The sequence below is a fragment of the Ahaetulla prasina genome, chromosome 15 (assembly GCF_028640845.1).
Source record: "Ahaetulla prasina isolate Xishuangbanna chromosome 15, ASM2864084v1, whole genome shotgun sequence".
Classification (NCBI taxonomy): Eukaryota; Metazoa; Chordata; class Lepidosauria; order Squamata; family Colubridae; genus Ahaetulla; species Ahaetulla prasina.
The window spans coordinates 6,809,949-6,828,647 of record NC_080553.1 but is presented as its reverse complement, the minus strand read 5'-3'; the positions used below and the strand labels follow the sequence as shown (position 1 = coordinate 6,828,647).

General features: G+C 42.7%; 1 protein-coding gene across 7 annotated transcripts in view; it reads right to left on the bottom strand.

The window, feature by feature from the left end:
- Positions 1-16,366, bottom strand: part of SFSWAP (splicing factor SWAP) — a 119,703-nt gene extending 103,337 nt beyond the window's left edge. For 3 of the 7 annotated variants that reach the window (XM_058158069.1, XM_058158071.1, XM_058158070.1), the window contains exons 1-5: positions 15,923-16,366; positions 10,121-10,290; positions 9,315-9,449; positions 4,910-4,998; positions 374-599 (exon numbers count right to left, since the gene is read on the bottom strand). In XM_058158069.1, the coding sequence (XP_058014052.1) occupies positions 374-599; positions 4,910-4,998; positions 9,315-9,449; positions 10,121-10,290; positions 15,923-16,215 (913 nt within the window). In that variant the 5' untranslated portion in view covers positions 16,216-16,366. Of the gene's footprint in view, positions 1-373; positions 600-4,909; positions 4,999-9,314; positions 9,450-10,120; positions 10,291-10,642; positions 14,420-15,922 lie in introns of those variants that run through there. The other 4 variants (XM_058158073.1, XM_058158075.1, XM_058158074.1 and 1 more) reach the window with 4 other exon arrangements.
- Positions 16,367-18,699: the final 2,333 nt, after the last annotated feature.

Below are 18,699 nucleotides of genomic sequence, written 5' to 3'. Positions count from 1 at the left end.
TAGCCATTGAGCCACCACATCCCTGTCAAAAGATTAAAACCATCTAAAAAATGCAAGCATAAAACCTCAGTTTTTTAAAAAAAATGGATTTAAAAAAGAACTCGGTTAAATGCTGCCAAAATTTGGGTTATGCCTGGGGAGGCCGTCATTTGAAGCATTTAAACTTCTAAATCCTCTCTATAGCCTTTGGAAGGGGAAAAAAAAAAGACTTAAAGCATCTGCAGCAGATATTAATGAACAGCTTCCTCAGCTGTCAAAGACGCTGGAGTGATTTAGACAGGAACGCACAAGCTTACAGGCTCTTGCCTCCTGCCTAATACCATGTTTCAAAAAAAACCCACAAAAACCCAAAAATCCCACAAAGATCGCTTACTTTTTTCCTCCTCTTTCTTCTTCTCCGAAGAAGTAGCGTAGCGCCCTTCCTTCATGGCTTTCTGAATAAATTTGTAGTAAGGATTGAGGTAGTGATCAAACCGCAGGAAATCAAACTGGGAGTTCCGAGCCTGTTTTGCTTTCAACATAATCTCAAACTGGACTCCCTGCTTGCAGACGAAATTTGCTGTCCGTTCGATGATGGCGTGCATTTTGGCAGTGGGGGGCTACGGGGGAGGGGGGGAATAAAAAAAATTAGGTTTATCTTTTAACAGATGCAGTTCTTCTTTCGGTTCGGGGCTTCCTTTCCCTCTTTTTTTTTTCTTTTCTTCACGCTGTGGCGAATTATCTTAACCCTGGCAGCCAAAATGTGTGCTCTTCCCCGAGCTTTGCCGCTCCAAAGAGAAAATCAAAAGTGAATCTTTATATTCCCTCGCTCCAATTACACAGGGCAATGCAGAGATTTTATACAACAAATTGGTTAAGGCAAAGGCAAGGGTGTGATTCTGCGACTTATGATGCCCAAACTTAGGCACGGCTCGGCTGTGGATGAGCAGAAAAGCTATCAAATCATCTTCCATCTGCCTGGAATTGCAACAATAAAAGTGGGAAACCATAACGCATTACTTGTGAACCGTGGTCATCCAATAAGCAGCAGGCTATAGAGATAAAACTCTGAAAAAAAGCACCTGGATCTCATGATTGCAAAGCAAGATGGGATTGGGGGAGAAAATGTGGCCATTAGAACAGTAAAAAGCTCAGAAAAAAGGCCAATTTTTTCACCTTTTTTCAGTTTCTGACCATAGTCCACATTACAGTTTTATTTTTTTTCAATATGGGTGCAGTTGTAAAACCTGAGGCATTAACTGGCAACTGGGGTTTCTCACCCGTTTTTAGGGATCCCGAAACCACAGATTTTTCCATTGTTGCCAAAAGGAAAGCCTGGGGCAATAAACACACCAAAAAGGGAGTGTGAATCTTTTATACTAAACATTTACCAACAAGAACGTTATTTAAAGAAAATACAGGGAAGTCCTTGACTTACAATAGTTCGTTTAGTGACCGTTCGAAGTTACAACGGCACTGAAAAAAGTGATATAGGATATTTTTTCACACTGTTGCAGCAGCCCCACGGTCACGTGATCAAAATTCAGACCCTTTGGCAACAGACTCATATTTATGACGGTCGTGTCCCGGGTCACATGGATCCCCTTTTGCGACCTTCTGGCAAGCAACATCAACGGGGAAGCTCGATTCATTTAACAGCCATGTTACTAACTTAACAACAGCAGAGATTCACTTAGCATACGTGGCAAGAAAAATCATAACACGGGGCAAAACTCACTTAACAACCATCTTGCTTCGCAACATAAATTTTGGGCTCAGTTATGGTTGTAAGTAGAGGACTATCTGTATGGGAGGGGTTTTTTTTAAATCAATTATTTTTTTCCCCAGTCAAATCACCTGAGAAACATTATAACGTATAAGGCTTTTAGAGGGATAACTGGAAACTGTTTATTTTATATTTCCCACTGTCAGCTTTGTTTCCCTTAACTGCATGAAAAGCTTTTTTTAAAACTACTATTTATTAAATTTCTAACCCATTTTTTAAAAAAAACGAGATCCAAGCAGAACAACATGCTTTCCTTTCTCCAGTTTTTCTCTGTCAACTTCCAAGTTTAGATACGCTTGGTCAAGGGAAATTGACTTGTCTAAAGTCATCTAAGGTGCTTCCATAACTGAAAGCAGATTAAACCTGTTCTAACCAGCCTGGCACTTGTCTGCTGCATCACGCGAGCCGTTTTAAAGGCAGTTGCTAAAATTAGGTGGCAAAATGAACCCACTTCATTCTGTGATTTACACAGTAGGACACAAATTTTATAGTTTTATAAATTTCTTAGGCAATCATGCAGTTAATTTCAAAGGCAACCAGGGACAATATCATTAAAAAAAAAAGAACATGGAGCCACCCATACAAATTTATGTCTTCCTTTTCAAATACCTGAAGCCTATCTAAGATAGACCTCTGCTTTTGTGACAAGACCAAGGGGAAAGAAAACACCAGAGCTATACCAACAGCAATGGCAGTTATATACCGCTTCACAGTGATTTTACAGTCCTCTCTAAGCTGTTTACAGAGACAATATATTGCCCCCAACGATCTAGGTCCTGATTTTACCGACCTCAGAAGAACAGTAGGCTGAGTCAACCTCGAGCTGGTCAGGATTGAACTGTTGACAGCAAGCAGAGCTAGCCTGCAATGCTACATTCTAATCAGTGCACACCATGGATTGATGGATGGATGGAAGGAGGGAAGAAAGGGAGGGAGGAGGGAAGGAAAGGCAGTAACACTAGCAATAGCACTTATATACTACTTCACAGTCTTCTGTAAGCGGTTTACAGAGTCAACCCCTTGCCCTTAACAATCTGGGTCATCATTTTACCGACCTCGGAAGGATAGAAGGCTGAGTCAACCTCGAGCTGGTCAGGATTGAACTGTTGACAGCAAGCAGAGCTAGCCTGCAATGCTACATTCTAACCAGTGCACACCATGGATTGATGGATGGATGGAAGGAGGGAAGAAAGGGAGGGAGGAGGGAAGGAAAGGCAGTAACACTAGCAATAGCACGTATATACTACTTCACAATTTTCTGTAAGCCGTTTACAGAGTCAACCCCTTGCCCCTAACAATCTGGGTCATCATTTTACCGACCTCGGAAGGATAGAAGGCTGAGTCAACCTTGAGGTGATCAGGATCAAACTGCTGGCAGTCAGCAGAATTAGCCTGCAATACTTTATTCTAATCACTGTGCACCATGGATGGATGGATGGATGGATGGATGGAAGGAAGGAAGGAAGGAAGGAATAGCAATAGCACTTAGACTTCTATACCGTTTCACAGTGCTTTACAGCCCTCTCTGAGCGATTTATAGAGTCAGCCTATTTCCCCCAACAACCTGGCTCCTCATTTTACCAAGCTCAGAAGGATAGAAGGCTGAATCAACCTTGAGGCGGTCAGGATCGAACTGCTGGCAGTCAACAGAGTTAGCCTGCAATACTGCCTTTTAATCACTGCGCCATCACACTAAATAATTCTGATGTTATTAGAAGTTTACATATAGGTCATCTTGGGTGGATAACCATGATTTGTTAATAAAAGAGATTTTTTTAAAAAAAACTCTAGTGATAAATATGGGTGTCCAGCAATACTAAAGAAAAGAATTCCACACACCAGGGAAAAAACCAAAAAGAAGCACACAAAAAAGAAAGAAAGAAAGAAAGAACACCAGAGAAGGGCTACAGAAGGTTTTTTTTCCCTACCACTGGGCATCTGAAAGAATTTTTGAGATCTAAGGAGTTCTGTGCCCTCCTCGTAAAAGTGAACCTTCTTTCAGAATTTCAAACTACCGAGCTGCTACTCCCGCATCAAAGGACTTTGATTCATGATCGCACAGGGCCTGAAATCGCAAAGCGCTAAGTCATGAGAGCAAGACTGCTACCTGTATTTGATGTGGTTTTAATTGTAAAATTAAATTACATAACTTCTATGCAAAGGCATCTCTTATTTCATTCTAAATTATTCTGCAGATGGTGGATTGGAAAGCTGCTAGAGAACCACACGTCTAAAATGCAATGAGCAAGCAAATGTTGTGCTACCTCTCCAAATCAGGAGAAACAAGCTAGATGATCTAGATAATAAAATAAGAATTACAACAGAATGATTCAACTAGGAACAGCCAGACTGGGAAAATAATTCCAGGGCTGTAAATCTTACTGTTTACAGACAACCTTCCTAAAATACAGTGGTTTTTTTTTTCTCCTCTTCAGAGCATTATTACTGCAATTGTTTGCAGTCGGCCAACTATCCTTTTACAATATCAACAGCATCTGACACAGTGCTAAATGTTGAGAAGCTCACTCTGGGAATCCCTGCCCAGATTTACTCTTTGGTTTACTCCGAGATAACTATAGTAGGATTACCTTGACTTACAACAGTTAGTGTAGTGACCGTTCCAAGTTACAACGGCCCTGAAAAGGGGACTTCTGACCATTTTTCACACTTCTGACCATCACACCATTCCCATGGTTACTCGATCAAAATTCAGACACCTGGCAATTGACTCGTATTTATGACGGTTGTAGTGTCCCGGGGTTGTGAGTTCCCCTTTCGCAACCTTCTGACAAGCTAAATCAATGGAGAAATCACAGTCACTTAACAACCGTGGGACTTAATTAAAGTGCAGTGATTCGCTTAACAACTGTGGTAAGAAAGGGTCGTAAAAAGGGTCAAAACTCACCTAACAAATATCTCACTTAGCAAACAGAAATGCTGGACTCAATTAATGGTTGTAAATCGAGGACTACCTATACAGCCCAAATCTGCCCATCTCAATTAATGCAATAGCCAGATTAAGATATTCAGGAAGCTTTCAGAATTGAATTTCCGAACAGACAGATTTACTTGTTGCATTATTCAAAATTACAGAGATGCTGTAGATGCTCCACGGTGTTCATCTGTATTAAAAAACATACTCACCAGTTCCACATCGGAAGGTACATTCAATCCCAAAGGGGCGATAAATGGCTCTTCGTTTTCTTCTACGGTTTCTGCCTTAGTTACAGCCACTATAAATTAGAAGAGGATATGCTATCATGCAAAAAAACCGTCTCTTGTATAAACTGAATGCAAACGAAACATCGGCTTAAGCTTCCCTTCTTGGCAGTCTAATTCCCCCCCCCCCAATCTGTATATTTCCAGGCTGCATTACAGTGCCAATTTTGTTTCATTACTTCTGTTTTATTGGGTTAAGAAGCCTGCCTCTGCTGAAGAACACAAACATGTTTTTCCTAACCTGATGGTGTAACTATCACTTAAGAGACCAAGGCACATGGCGGGATCGAGCCTTAATGTGCCTCGGCAAAGTTGATGCCGCAGATGTTCGCAGATGTTCCACCTGAGCGACGTACCAGCAAACATCGCTTGAACAACTAGAACCAATTAAAAGAAGGAATCTTTGAAGAGTTTACACCAGCAATTCAGAAGTTAAGAGCCATCGGAAGCGGGGAGAAATCCATCTTGGTTACAATGATCAGACTGCAGACTTTTCCTTTCTCACTGTCAAGAAGATAAATCCTTGATGCATGTATTTACGCAACCAGCGCCTGGTTTTTCGAGATAATCTGCACCGCCTTGCTAGATTAATTCACAGGGAGCTCACTGGGATAACGACATTTCATCCATTAATGTCTTTTCTCTGATACCTGGGTGGCTTGTATTTACAAATCAGTAGCTACAGCTCAGCCACTTAAAATGACCAAAACTGTTCAGCTTTTTTTTTTTTTGCTTTTTTAAGTTGGCACATTCTCTTTCCCATTCACAAGTTATCCCAAACCCTGGAAAATTGGCTGCAAGTGCACTGCCTAAATTGGTCCATTCGGTATGGAATTGGGATGGGGGAATCTTAGGGTAGGCCTAATTCTTGTTTTATAGAATAGAACTAGAGTTGTAAGGTCTTCCAACCTCCCTACTCAGGCAGGAAAAACTATATCACTTCTGACAAAAGGTTATCCAACCTCTTCTTAAAAACTTCCAGGGTTGGAGCATTCACCACTTCTGGAGGCAATTTGTTCCACTGATTAATTGTTCTCACTGTCAGGAAATTCCTCCTTAGTTCTAGGTTGCTTCTCTCCTTGTTTAGTTTAATCTGTTGCTTCTCGTCCTGCCTTCAGGTGCTTTGAAGAACAGGTAGAGCCTCTCCTCTTTTTGGCAGCAGCTCAGATATTGGAAGGCTGCTATCATGTCACCCCTAGTCCTTCTTTTCATTAGACTAGACATCCCCAATTCCTGCAACCGTTCCTCATGTTTTAGCCCCAACCTCTTAATCATCTTTCTTGCTCTTCTCTGCACTCTTTCAAGAGTCGCAACATCTTTTTTACATCATGGTGACCCAAACATCTGGATATACAAGTGGTCCTCAACTTATAACAGTCTGTTTAGTGACCGTTCAAAACTACAACGGCACTGAAAAAAGTGACTTATGGTCGTTTGTTCAAACTTATGACCGTTGCAGTATTCCTATGATCATGTGATCCAAATTCAGATGATTCATATTTATGGCAGTTGCAGTGCCCTGGGGCCACATGAACAGTTTTTGTGACCTTCTGACAAGCAAACTTAATGGGGAAGCCAGATTCGTTTAACAAGCCTGTGACTAACTGAACAACAGCAGTGATTCACTGAACAACGGTGGCCAGAGAGGTCGTAAAATGGGGCAAAACCCACTTAGCAAATGTCTCACTCAGCAACAGAAATGCTGGGTTCAACTGTGGTCGTAAGTCGAGGACTCCCTGCAGTAACTCTATAAATTAACTCATTAATTCACGGAGTGGTATGCTGTGTCCTCTTGATATAGTTGCCCATCACTGGATGAACTCCATTAACCTTCAATTCAATTATCTTCCTGTGTTGAGATTTTGAAACAACCACATGCAAGAACTGGGATCAGAAGAAAATATGCAAAGCCACATCAGAACTCAACTTCTATCTCCTCCTGGTTTCTCCAGAGCGGGGCGGATACAGCATCAAAAAGACTAGGGGAAGATTAAGATGGATCTGCTTAACAATTAGGGGAGATATCCTGCCCTCACTTAATACCAGACAAAGCAGATACAACCTTCTGATCTATGTCAGAATCAGTGAAGCCGCAAATTCTTTTCTACAAATTCCCAGCGGTTAATTATTAATGGCATCCCCCCCACCCCAAATTTAATCTGGGAGAGCAATCTCAGAATTGTAATTCAATTACAGGGAAGGGAAGGCAAGCCTCAGATTCAACACAAGGGGTGTGTGCTTGTGCACAGGGGATATGTGGGTCAAATTCACTTCTCCCATACAAAGCAAGTCCTAATGGCTCTCCACAATTGTGATGTACAGTTCCTACTGATGCCTGCGGCAAACAAATGGGCTCAAATGTAACCATAATTTGTCGGTTGCACAGAAAGAAGGATTTTATACAGGACTGCCTTCTTCTTACCCCAAAGTCTGCAGGGACTACAAACCATACAGCAGACAAAGCGATTTAACAACTGTCTTATTTTTTCCCCCATTTATTTTTCAACATTTCCTGCAATGCTGTTTTTTCTACTTCCACTGTCACCGGGAGAGAGAGAGAAAACAAACAAACATGTTTTCAGAGAGACTCCTAGACAGCTAAGCTCACTACAGGGGAGTTGTTTTAATGATCTGCCCCAAGAACATCTGGTTCTCTTTTGGCAGCATTGAAAAATCTTTGTGATTTGACATTACGGTAAGCCTCACCATTACAAGTTCTTAAAAGCATGTTGAGTTTCTCAAAGAGCAATGGGCAAACATCACGCATTAACTATGTAACAGCTACCACTCTACCCGTTCCCCCTGTTCTCAAGTTGGATGGATCTGGGCCACTCCAACATCCAGAGGAAATGGATCATCATTAAACTTTAATTTACCAAGAATCCAGCAAAAAAAGAATAACATGACACTTGTAATCAAACATGACAGTCTCGGATGTTCCTTGTGGTACGACTGCATAAGCAACTGGTGGTGCATTTTATTTTATTTTATTTTACCAACAATGTTGTGACTATTACATCGCACAGAAAGCAATGAGCAACCTCAGCTAAAAGTAAAGGTAAAGGTTCCCCTCGCACATATATGCTAGTCGTTCCCGACTCTAGGGGGTGGTGCTCATCTCTGTTTCAAAACCGAAGAGCCAGCGCTGTCCGAAGACGTCTCCGTGGTCATGTGGCCGGCATGACTCAACGCCAAAGGCAGACGGAACGCTATTACCTTCTCACCAAAGGTGGTCCCTATTTTTTCTACTTGCATTTTTTTACGTGCTTTCAAACTGCTAGGTTGGCAGAAGCTGGGACAAGTAATGGGAGCTCACCCTGTTACGTGACACTAGGGATTCGAACCGCTGAACTGCCGACTTTTCGATTGACAAACTTAGCATCTTAGCCACTGAGCCAACGCGCCCCCTACTCAGCTACAAGGTAGCAAAAATGAATTGAAAATTTGATTTTGCCAACAATGCAGTCTACATCCTCTAAGGCAGGGGGGTCCACCAAACTCTGGGCCGCGACCCACTACCAACCGGGCCATGCGAGTGGCAGGCTGGCCCACAGCCTGACTCATGCAAGCGGGAAGTACTAGCACTCACAGCCCCACTTGAATTCATTGCAGGCAATGATGCTTGCAGCCTGACTTCCGCAAGAGGTGGGCACTGGCTCTGAGCCCCCCTTGTGAGTGGCGGGCACTGGGCACTCACAGCCCTACGGCTCACACCATTCAAGCTGTGCACTCCCATATCTGCACCTGCCCATCGCATACAATCATTCCCTTCCCCGCCCCCCCCCCCACACCAGGCCACCAACCCAGAAAGGTTGAGGAATGCTGCTAATAAGGCAACCTGAATGTCTCAAACAAGACTTTTTCAGGGAATCCGAGAAAAAACTGATCAGAAAGAGGGATGTTTCACTTTCTTTTGTTGGTTTTAAAAGGATCGAGTAAGCTAATACACTTGCTTGTATTACTCACTTCCATGCCAGCTGCAAGCTACTTAAATATACAGCTCTTTCAGCCTCTAAAAAGTACCACATTATATGCTTGAAAGCCAACTTGATCTAGTAGTTAAGGCACTAAGTTAGGAACCTGGAAATCACAAGTTCTAGTTCATTTTAGGCATGAAAGGCGGCTGGATGACTTTGGGCCAATCACCAGGAGATGGTGAGTTCTAGTTCTGCCTTAGGCATGAAAACTGAACAGGCATTTGTTTCGTGTGCAGGTGTCCCCGAATTGAGGAATTCAATGTCTTTCATCAACAGAACTACAAAATCTTAGCCCAGCCAGTATGACTTTTTTCCAAGATATACAAAGATTTTTTTCACAGAATTTCCCTTACCTTTGGCCTTGAACGGCTGTTCTTCTTCCTCAGTGGGTTCTGAGGGATCGTAATAATCACTACTGTAGGTAAATCCCACTGCATTATAGGATCCATCCTCAGCCAAAGCTTCGCTCAGCCTCTTATATTCTTCCTCTTGAAGAAAAAAGCAACACACAGTTTAAAAACAGGGGGAAAACACTTAAATACAGCTAACTTTCTTTAAAAAAAAAAAAAGAGAACAATACATAATTCGCCCTTGCATTCAAACACAAATGTTACAGCAAGCCGACCATGTGGGTCATGTATGGACATTGATATTTCCGCCCCATACAAAAAAGGGGCAGAAGATATGAGTTTTCTCTCTTCTTTTTTGGGGGGGACGATCTTGGGTTTATATTTAAAAAAATTTCTCCTGCTGAGGTAAGTGTGAACTTCATTTCTACTCAAAACACAGAAGAAGAAGAAAAAAGAGGCGCATGAACTTTTCGATGATACGATACTGTTAAAAGAAGAACGGTTAAAAGAGTGTGTGCAATGCTCAGCCTGCCCTCAAAACGAAATGGGCAGCCATTCTGGGTGGCTCTACAAATAAACTATATCCTGAGGTCCTCAGATACGCAAAGACGCTCGTTTTTTCGAATCCACTGGGTTACTGTCAAAATAATATCAGAAAGAGTGAGTATATAACGAGTGGGAAACAACGATTTTTATTTTTATTTTTTTTAAAGTTACATAAGACTTTTTTTCAAAGGAGGAAAAAAAAGCAATTTTTTTTTTCAATTCAACGCGTGCTATTCTCAGGAAATTGTCCTAGATTTTTATACCTTGCCTTGCCTCTTCCTCAAGCAAGTCCGTACGCAAGGCTAAATACCTCTCTTCGTCACAGAGAGCTTCGATTCGAGCTTCCTCTTCGGACAATTGGTAATCTCTGTTCCAGGTGGAATATTCGGCGTCGTATTCGGAAAGGTCGTGCAAGTGGCCACGCCCATCATATCTGCAACAGGAAGGGGAGGATCAACCAAGGGACTTCGGGCTGGGCTTCCTGCCAAATCTATCAATACTTACCACCTATAACTGAAAAGAACCATCTACTGAATTAAACGAGGGACCCATTAATCTGACTCAACACTCCTGACCCACTTCCTTTAACAAGCGCAAAAACCAAGCCCCTTTGGGAGTTATTGATTACAATTAAAAGCGGACTATCTAACCGGCTACAAAGAGGAACCAGCTGCTATGCGTACCGTTTGTGGTTCAACCATTTAATGACCCTGGCCAACATATGTAACGGCTATGCAACAGAGGGAATTTTTGTTTTTTTTTTCCTGCAAAGGCAAATTACTTACATTTACACAAACCCAAGTACATAAATACCTATCCGTAAGAACCAAACGGTGGGCAATTCCTCGCTTCTTTCTGCTAGTCTTGCATTCTCAGGAGAAATCTTCATCAAAGAAACCTGGATCCATTGGAGGTAAAATCATGGCTAGGCTCGGCCCCTAGCTATGCGGCTGAGGAAAGAAGTCCTGGGTTATGTGATAGAGAGACACACATACATAGGAACAGCAACATTGGTGCAATTTAAGGAGGTTCTTTGCAGGAAACGCTCGCTGATCCCCTGAACTAGATATCCATCGTTTTACCTTAGGTGTTTATTTCATTTGGTCACTTTTTTTTTTAATTGTCTGTGTTTGTAAGCTGCTTAAGTATTTCTTTGGGCTAATTATTTATTTTTTTGCATAATCTGTGCAAGGCCGGTAATTAAAAGAGGATTAGGCTGAGACTTAAAACGATTTTCTTTGTGGCTGGGAAAATATGAGCAGAAGGGAGCAGCCGAGTCCATTCCATCATTCTGAGAGTGAATGTGGAATATGAAGTTTGGTTAAAAGATGAAAATATAATGTAGGAGACTTTATTTTTTAAAAAAAAAAACAGACGTGAATAAAAAGGCAACTTTCTTCTAAGATGTAATCGTCTCAATGCCATTATTGCTTCCTCAAAAACAAACAATTCCAGAGAGAGCACGGTAAAAAACCCAAAACAACCGCTCTGAAAGATTATCAATCAATAATTTAGAGTCAGTTTTCTAGTGACTAAATCTATCAAACCTCCTTAATTTACAAATGTAAAATAATAAAAGATCATGAGCATATCCATAGCTTGCTCCTACCATTTTACAGTTTTCAGGTAACTTGCCCTATCAGAAACTGTGAAAGAGCTTTGGGCGATATATGCCATTGTTTTGACTGATGACCATGAAGCTGAATTATCAAATCCATGTTTAATTTACATTTTAGTTTGATTCTGGGAAGTAACAAAATATTGCCACGTAACGTCATACAAGACATATGCCATGGTGTTACCAACAGTACGTTTTTGTTCTGAATGTTTAAAGAAAATTAATTTTAAGGTTTCGCCAAAAATCATCATTAACGAGTTTCGTATTGTTACCAGTAGGACTTGGTTTGGGAATTGGGACCTTGTAAACTTACGAAGATTGTGTAAAGCAAAAAAAAAAAGGAAGGAGCAAGCTCTTACAATATGCCACACACCCTTTTCAAACCAAAGCCTTCAGACTCTCTTTGCTTTACACTAGGGGAATTGTGCTAACAACAATGCCATTTCGGTCCCTTTGGCTATCCATTTTTTCACTAAAATGCCAATAGAAACGCTTTGATCTTCCAAAACAATGAGATTACAACCAGACAAAGAATCCACCTGTCAGTTTTAGCTTTAAATAGCAGGAGTCCCCAAGCGTAACAGCGTTACAGGAACCATTATCTAAATTCTGTACCATTTTGTGGTAATAAAACGAGTTTCCATGAAGCTACAAATACTATTAAACTAAACAGCTGGAACCTCTATCTACAAATCAATGAAAACCAAGGTTTTTTGCCAGAAGCCGTACAAGTGTAGCCAATACACGCAACAACTTCCATCACGCTAAAAGCGGCATTACTGCCCTAAGTGAATTAGAATATTAGGAATTCGGAAACCAAGGTTCTACTTTGTCAAATGTGAAATTCCCTGGAGGATTTTAAAACAGTCAAGTCACTAAACCTCAGTTTAACCTTCTCTACAGGACTATTACAAAGATTGCTACTATGCTGCTCTGAAGAGGGGGGGGGGGACCGCAGCAAAACAAAGATTCATCAATTAATTGTAGTAGGGAAGGATGAGAATGCAAGAACCTCTTCTACAAGCCATTAACCTTGGACTGTAGCTTTACATCACTTATTGGAAACTCAGGCAGAAAAAAATATGGCCTGGGCAAAAAGTCATACGGCATAACAGACCGTGAGGTTAACTCTACTGCCATTGAGAATATGTTTTTGCTAAGATAAGCATTCAGAGATGCAAATAAGTTTTCCTTCCATTCGTAACAGGAGTCATTAAAGACTTTGGTTTGAAAAGAGGGTATTCTTACCCCAGTTTATATAGGATCCACTCCTTCAAGGTGGAGGGAATGTAAATAACACAACAATCCTCTGCCAAGGAGGAAGAGAACATGGGGAGGTGAGGAAGGGACCTCTAGATTTATCTAGAGCAGATACAGCCCGAAGACAAAACTTTCTAGATTTTATCTAGATTAGATAAACCTTGGAGCTTTCTAGATTTCCAAAGCTGGCTTTGCTGGAATCTAAAGGAAACTTTACAAATTTTGTAGGCTTTTTATAAAGATGTGCTGTGCCTTGACTAGCTCAACAGGCAGAATTCAAGGGAAGCTCTTAATCTTTTTTTTTTTTTTAAATAGCTATTATAGGAGCCCTATCACACCCAACTTCAGAGGAGCAGCCATGCTGGTCTCTTCCATCAAAAACCAAGCCAGCATCACTTTAAAGGTAGGTAGATTTCATGGTCTAAAACCATTCAAATATGTGAAGGATTTGTTTTAGTGGGCGGTGTCAGTATTAAAACCACACGTTTTATAAATAATTGTTGTTCCTTTGAAAGCTACTTTTAGCAAATCAAACTTTCTACATCTGCACCCCAAAAAAACAGCAGCTTAATGGGGAGACATCTTTATCCAGGAATCTGTCATAAACAAACTATCATAGGTAATTAATCCAATACATGATTTCTGAAAGCTACTCAGAAGCTGTATTTGCAGGTATGTTTTAAAGAAAAAAGTTGAAAGGTGACTCAGCACTTCCACTAATAAGTGTTTTAAAAATTACACTACATTATGTTTATGCCCTGGTATTACAACCAAGTGACGGCAAGATTTGTTATTCACCAAGAACTCGCAGTAACTTCAAGTACAGCTTTTCCAACAGCCGGGATTAAATAATTAGATTGTTTACACAAAAACAAACACACTGTCCAATTTTATGTGGTTACAACAACCTAATACACAAAAGTTTTTTACTGGTAATATTGGGAATTCGTTCTACAACAGACTAACAGCTAAATGGAAGCAACATTTTTTTTTTGCATTTTATTGATTTTCAATTTTACTGGAATTATACGGCCATGGCAGCCATCTCTAACCTGAATAGAGGGCCAGTGGGAGTTGTAGTCCAGCACGTAGAGATGGGGGGGGGGAGAGAAATGGATGATGGGAGTCGTAATTCAGCACATCACAGGTATTTAATATGTTATCTATAGATTATGAAATTTATAGCCTTGCACAACTAAATGGAGATATTTAGCGTAGAGTATCCGGAAGCAGGGATGCTGGACGGGGATTGTAATCCAGCATAACCCAAAACCACAAATGGCAAGGATGGGAGATGTAGTCCAGTCTGTGTGAAAACAGCCAGGGATGCTGGATAGGAATGGGAGTTGCAGTTCAGGCTGTCTGAAATCAGACAGCGAAGACAGATGGGGATGGGAACTGTAGTCCAGCCTGTCTTGAAAATCAGACAGGGAAAACAGACTGGGATAGAAATAGTCGTCCAGCCTGTCTGAAATCAGAGAGACGGGGATGGGAAATGTAGTCCAACCTGTCTTGAAATCAGACAGGGAAAACAGACGGGGATGGGAATTGTAGTCCAGCCTGTCTGAAATCAGAAAGACGGGGATGGGAATTGTAGTCCAGGCTGTCTGAAATCAGATTGCGAAGACAGGTGGGGATGGGAATTGTAGTCCAACCTGTCTGAAATCAGACAGGGAAAACAGACGGGGATGGGAATTGTAGTCCAGCCTGTCTGAAATCAGAAAGACAGGGATGGGAATTGTAGTCCAGGCTGTCTGAAATCAGACAGGAAAACAGACGGGATGGAATTGTAGTCCAGCCTGTCTGAAATCAGAAAGACGGGGATGGGAATTGTAGTCCAGGCTGTCTGAAATCAGATTGCGAAGACAGGTGGGGATGGGAATTGTAGTCCAGCCTGTCTGAAATCAGAGAGACGGGGATGGGAATTGTAGTTCAGGCTGTCTGAAATCAGAGAGACAGGGATGGGAATTGTAGTCCAGCCTGTCTGAAATCAGAGACGGGGATGGGAATTGTAGTCCAGCCTGTCTGAAATCAGAAAGACGGGGATGGGAATTGTAGTCCAGGCTGTCTGAAATCAGAGAGACGGGATGGGAATTGTAATCCAGCCTGTCTGAAATCAGAGACAGGGATGGGAATGTAGTCCAACCTGTCTGAAATCAGAAAGACGGGGATGGGAATTGTAGTCCAGGCTGTCTGAAATCAGATTGCGAAGACAGGTGGGGATGGGAAATGTAGTCCAACCTGTCTTGAAATCAGACAGGGAAAACAGACGGGGATGGGAATTGTAGTCCAGCCTGTCTGAAATCAGAAAGACGGGGATGGGAATTGTAGTCCAGGCTGTCTGAAATCAGATTGCGAAGACAGGTGGGGATGGGAATTGTAGTCCATCCTGTCTGAAATCAGAGAGACGGGGATGGGAATTGTAGTTCAGGCTGTCTGAAATCAGAGACGGGGATGGGAATTGTAGTCCAGCCTGTCTGAAATCAGAGACGGGGATGGGAATTGTAGTCCAGCCTGTCTGAAATCAGAAAGACGGGGATGGGAATTGTAGTCCAGGCTGTCTGAAATCAGATTGCGAAGACAGGTGGGGATGGGAATTGTAGTCCAGCCTGTCTGAAATCAGAGACGGGGATGGGAATTGTAGTTCAGGCTGTCTGAAACCAGAGAGACAGGGATGGGAATTGTAGTCCAGCCTGTCTGAAATCAGAGAGACGGGGATGGGAATTGTAGTCCAGCCTGTCTGAAATCAGATTGCGAAGACAGGTGGGGATGGGAATTGTAGTCCAGCCTGTCTGAAATCAGAGAGACGGGGATGGGAATTGTAATCCAGCCTGTCTGAAATCAGAGACGGGGATGGGGATTGTAGTCCAAGCTGTCTGAAATCAGAGAGACGGGGAAGGGAGATGGAGTCCAGCCTTGTGAAAGCAGCCAGGGAAACCAGCCAGAAATGGGGAACTGTAAGCCCAGCCCTATCTCGTAGGAGAAGGCAGGGATAATAAGCCTTTCCTCGCCTGGGCCAAGCTCTGTCCTCCTTGGCAGAGGATCCCCGTTCAGCCCGTCCCCCCCCACGCAACTCTTTCCCACCCTCCCCAGGGAGCCACCAGAGCCACAAGGAGGGCGAGGAGGAGGAGGAGAAGAAGCACAACGAGAGCAGCGATAGTCGGGCGGGGGGTTGCTGTGCACCGACCTATCGATCATGATGGAGGCCTCGCCCATCCAGGGGATCAGGTGGCGGCCTTGCTCCTGCTGCAGCGCCTTCTCGTCGTCGCGGAACAGCTTGCAGGCGTAGCCGAAGACCAGCAGCTCCACGCGGCCACCGACGACCACCCCGCCGCCGCCGCTCCCGCCTTCGCCGCCGCTCGGGCCGCTGGGCGAGGCCGCCGCCGCCACTGACGCTGACGGGAGCGCTCCCACTGAGGCCAGCGTCCGCCCAGCAGGCGCCGCCGAGGCCTCCGCCCCGCTCGGCCGCCCGGCGTACATGGCCCCGAAAAAGTCGCCGCTCGAGAAACCGAAGAAGGGGGGAAAAAGCCGACCCGGCGTCGCCTCACCGCGACCCCGCGCCGGGCAGGAGCGGCCGCCGCGGCCTCCCTGACGCCGCCATCAGACGCGAGAAAATGGCGGGCGGCGACTTCCGGCCCGAGGACGGGGAACGGCCGGAAGTGTTTCCGCCCGGGCCGCAGATTCGAAAGGACCGTCTCGGCCGATTCGTCACTAGCTGAGGCGGTTTGAAAATAAATAACTAAATAAAAAAGTCCCAACCAGGCGTTTGAAAAAAGGGCGAAGCCAAAGGGATGTTTTGTGTAGAGAACAGATTCGGATTCATTGAAGGTTTAAAAAAAAAAAAGTACGCCGCGGCGAAAGTGCGATCCCGAATGGGAAGTCCTGAGAGGAGCGAGGAAAGAAAAGGGGGCGGGGTTTCAATGAAGGTGGGGGAGGGGAGGAACATCATAGGTCTCCCTTGATTGTAATTGAGAGATTCAGAATTGCAGATTGTGTTGTTATTTTTATTTATTTATTTATTTATTTGTCAAACACAACAATATATATAAGTATCAGCATGAAATAACTATACGAATTTGATACAATGAAAGGGAACACTAGGACAGGAACGGTAGGCACGCTGGTGCTCTTATGCACGCCCCTTATAGTCCTCTCAGGAATGGGGTGAGGTCAATAGTAGACAGTTTTTGGTTAAAGCTTTGGGGATTTTGGGAAGAGACCACAGAATCAGGTAGTGTATTCCAAGTATTTACAACTCTGTTACTGAAGTCATATTTTCTGCAATCAAGATTGGAGCGGTTCACATTAAGTTTAAATCTATTGTGTGCTCGTGTATTGTTGCAATTGAAGCTGAAGTAGTCTTCGACAGGAAGGACATTGTAGCAGATGATTCTATGAGTTAAACTCAGGTCATGCCAAAGGCGGCGGAGTTCTAAATTTTCTAAACCCAGGATTTCAAGTCTGGTGGCATATGGTATTTTGTTGTTTTCAGAGGAGTGGAGAACTCTTCTTGTAAAATATTTCTGGACACGCTCAATTGTATTAATGTCCGAAATGAGGTGTGAGTTCCAGACAGTCGAGCTGTATTCAAGAATTGGTCTAGCAAATGTTTTATATGCTCTGGTTAGTAGTTTAGTGTTTTTGGAGAAGAAGCTACGCAAGATTAGGTTTACAACTCTTAAAGCAGTGGTGGGATTCAGCCAGTTCATACCATTTCGGGAGAACCGGTTGTTAACTTTCTGAACAGTTTAGCAAACTGGTTGTTGGAAGAAATCATTAGGGCAAAGAACCAGTTGTTAAATTACTTGAATCCCACCACTATCTTAAAGCCTTTTTTGCGATGTAGTTGCAATGGACTTTGGCACTTAGATCATTTGATATGAAAACTCCAAGGTCTTTAACAGGGTGGGGGTCATCTGTAAGGTAATGTCCATCAAGCTTGTACTTATTGTTTAGGTTCTTTTTTCCAATGTGTAAGACAGAGCATTTGCTGGTTGAGATTTGGAGTTGCCAATTTTTTGACCATTCCGACACAAAGTCTAGGTCTTTTTGAAGGGTAGCCGTATTGGTAGTGTTAAATAGTTTAACATCATCAGCGAAGAAAACACAATTACTTATAATATGGTCACAGAGGTCGTTAATGTATAATATGAAGAGTGTTGGTCCTAGAACACTGCCTTGGGGGACACCACTATTGACAGGAGCAGGATTTGATAGGGCACTGCCTATTTTGACCACTTGTTGTCTGTTTGACAGGAACGTTGTTATCCAATTATGGAGGGGTCCGGAGATGCCATAGGATTTTAGTTTTAGAAGAAATTTGTCATGTACCACTGAGTCAAAAGCTTTGCAGAAGTCTATGTAAATTGCATCTATTGCTTTGCCCTGATCAAGATTTATAGTCCATATGTTTTTTCAGTGAAGAAGTTGTAAATTACAGGATAATTTTTTTCTGAAACCAAATTGTTTATTGGAGAGTAGGTTGTTTGTTTCAAGGTGGAGGGTGATGGATTGGTTGATGATTACTTTACATTTACCATTACTTTGCAGGTGATGCAGCATAAAGAAATTGTAATTTTCAACCAGGCTGGGGTCTCCTTTTTTGAAGACAGGATCTCCTTTTTTGAAGACAGGGATGACCGTGGCTAGTGACTATAGTTTGGGAAGGAAGCTGGTCCTGAAAGATTTTTCAAAGATTATGCTTAGGGGTTTTGCTATAACAGTGGAAAGCCTTTTTAAGAAGTATGCACATAGACCATCAGGTCCGATAGATAGAGATGGTTTCAGTCTGCGAAGGGCCTTTTCAACATTATCTTCTGTGAAATCAATTTGTGTTAGATCATTGTAATCATTGTTGGTACGACTGGGGAATGTTGGGTATAAGCCATTACTGTTAACAAAGACTGAGATGAAGAATGTGTTAAAGAGGTTTGCTTTAACTGTTTCATCATTACACTCTTTACC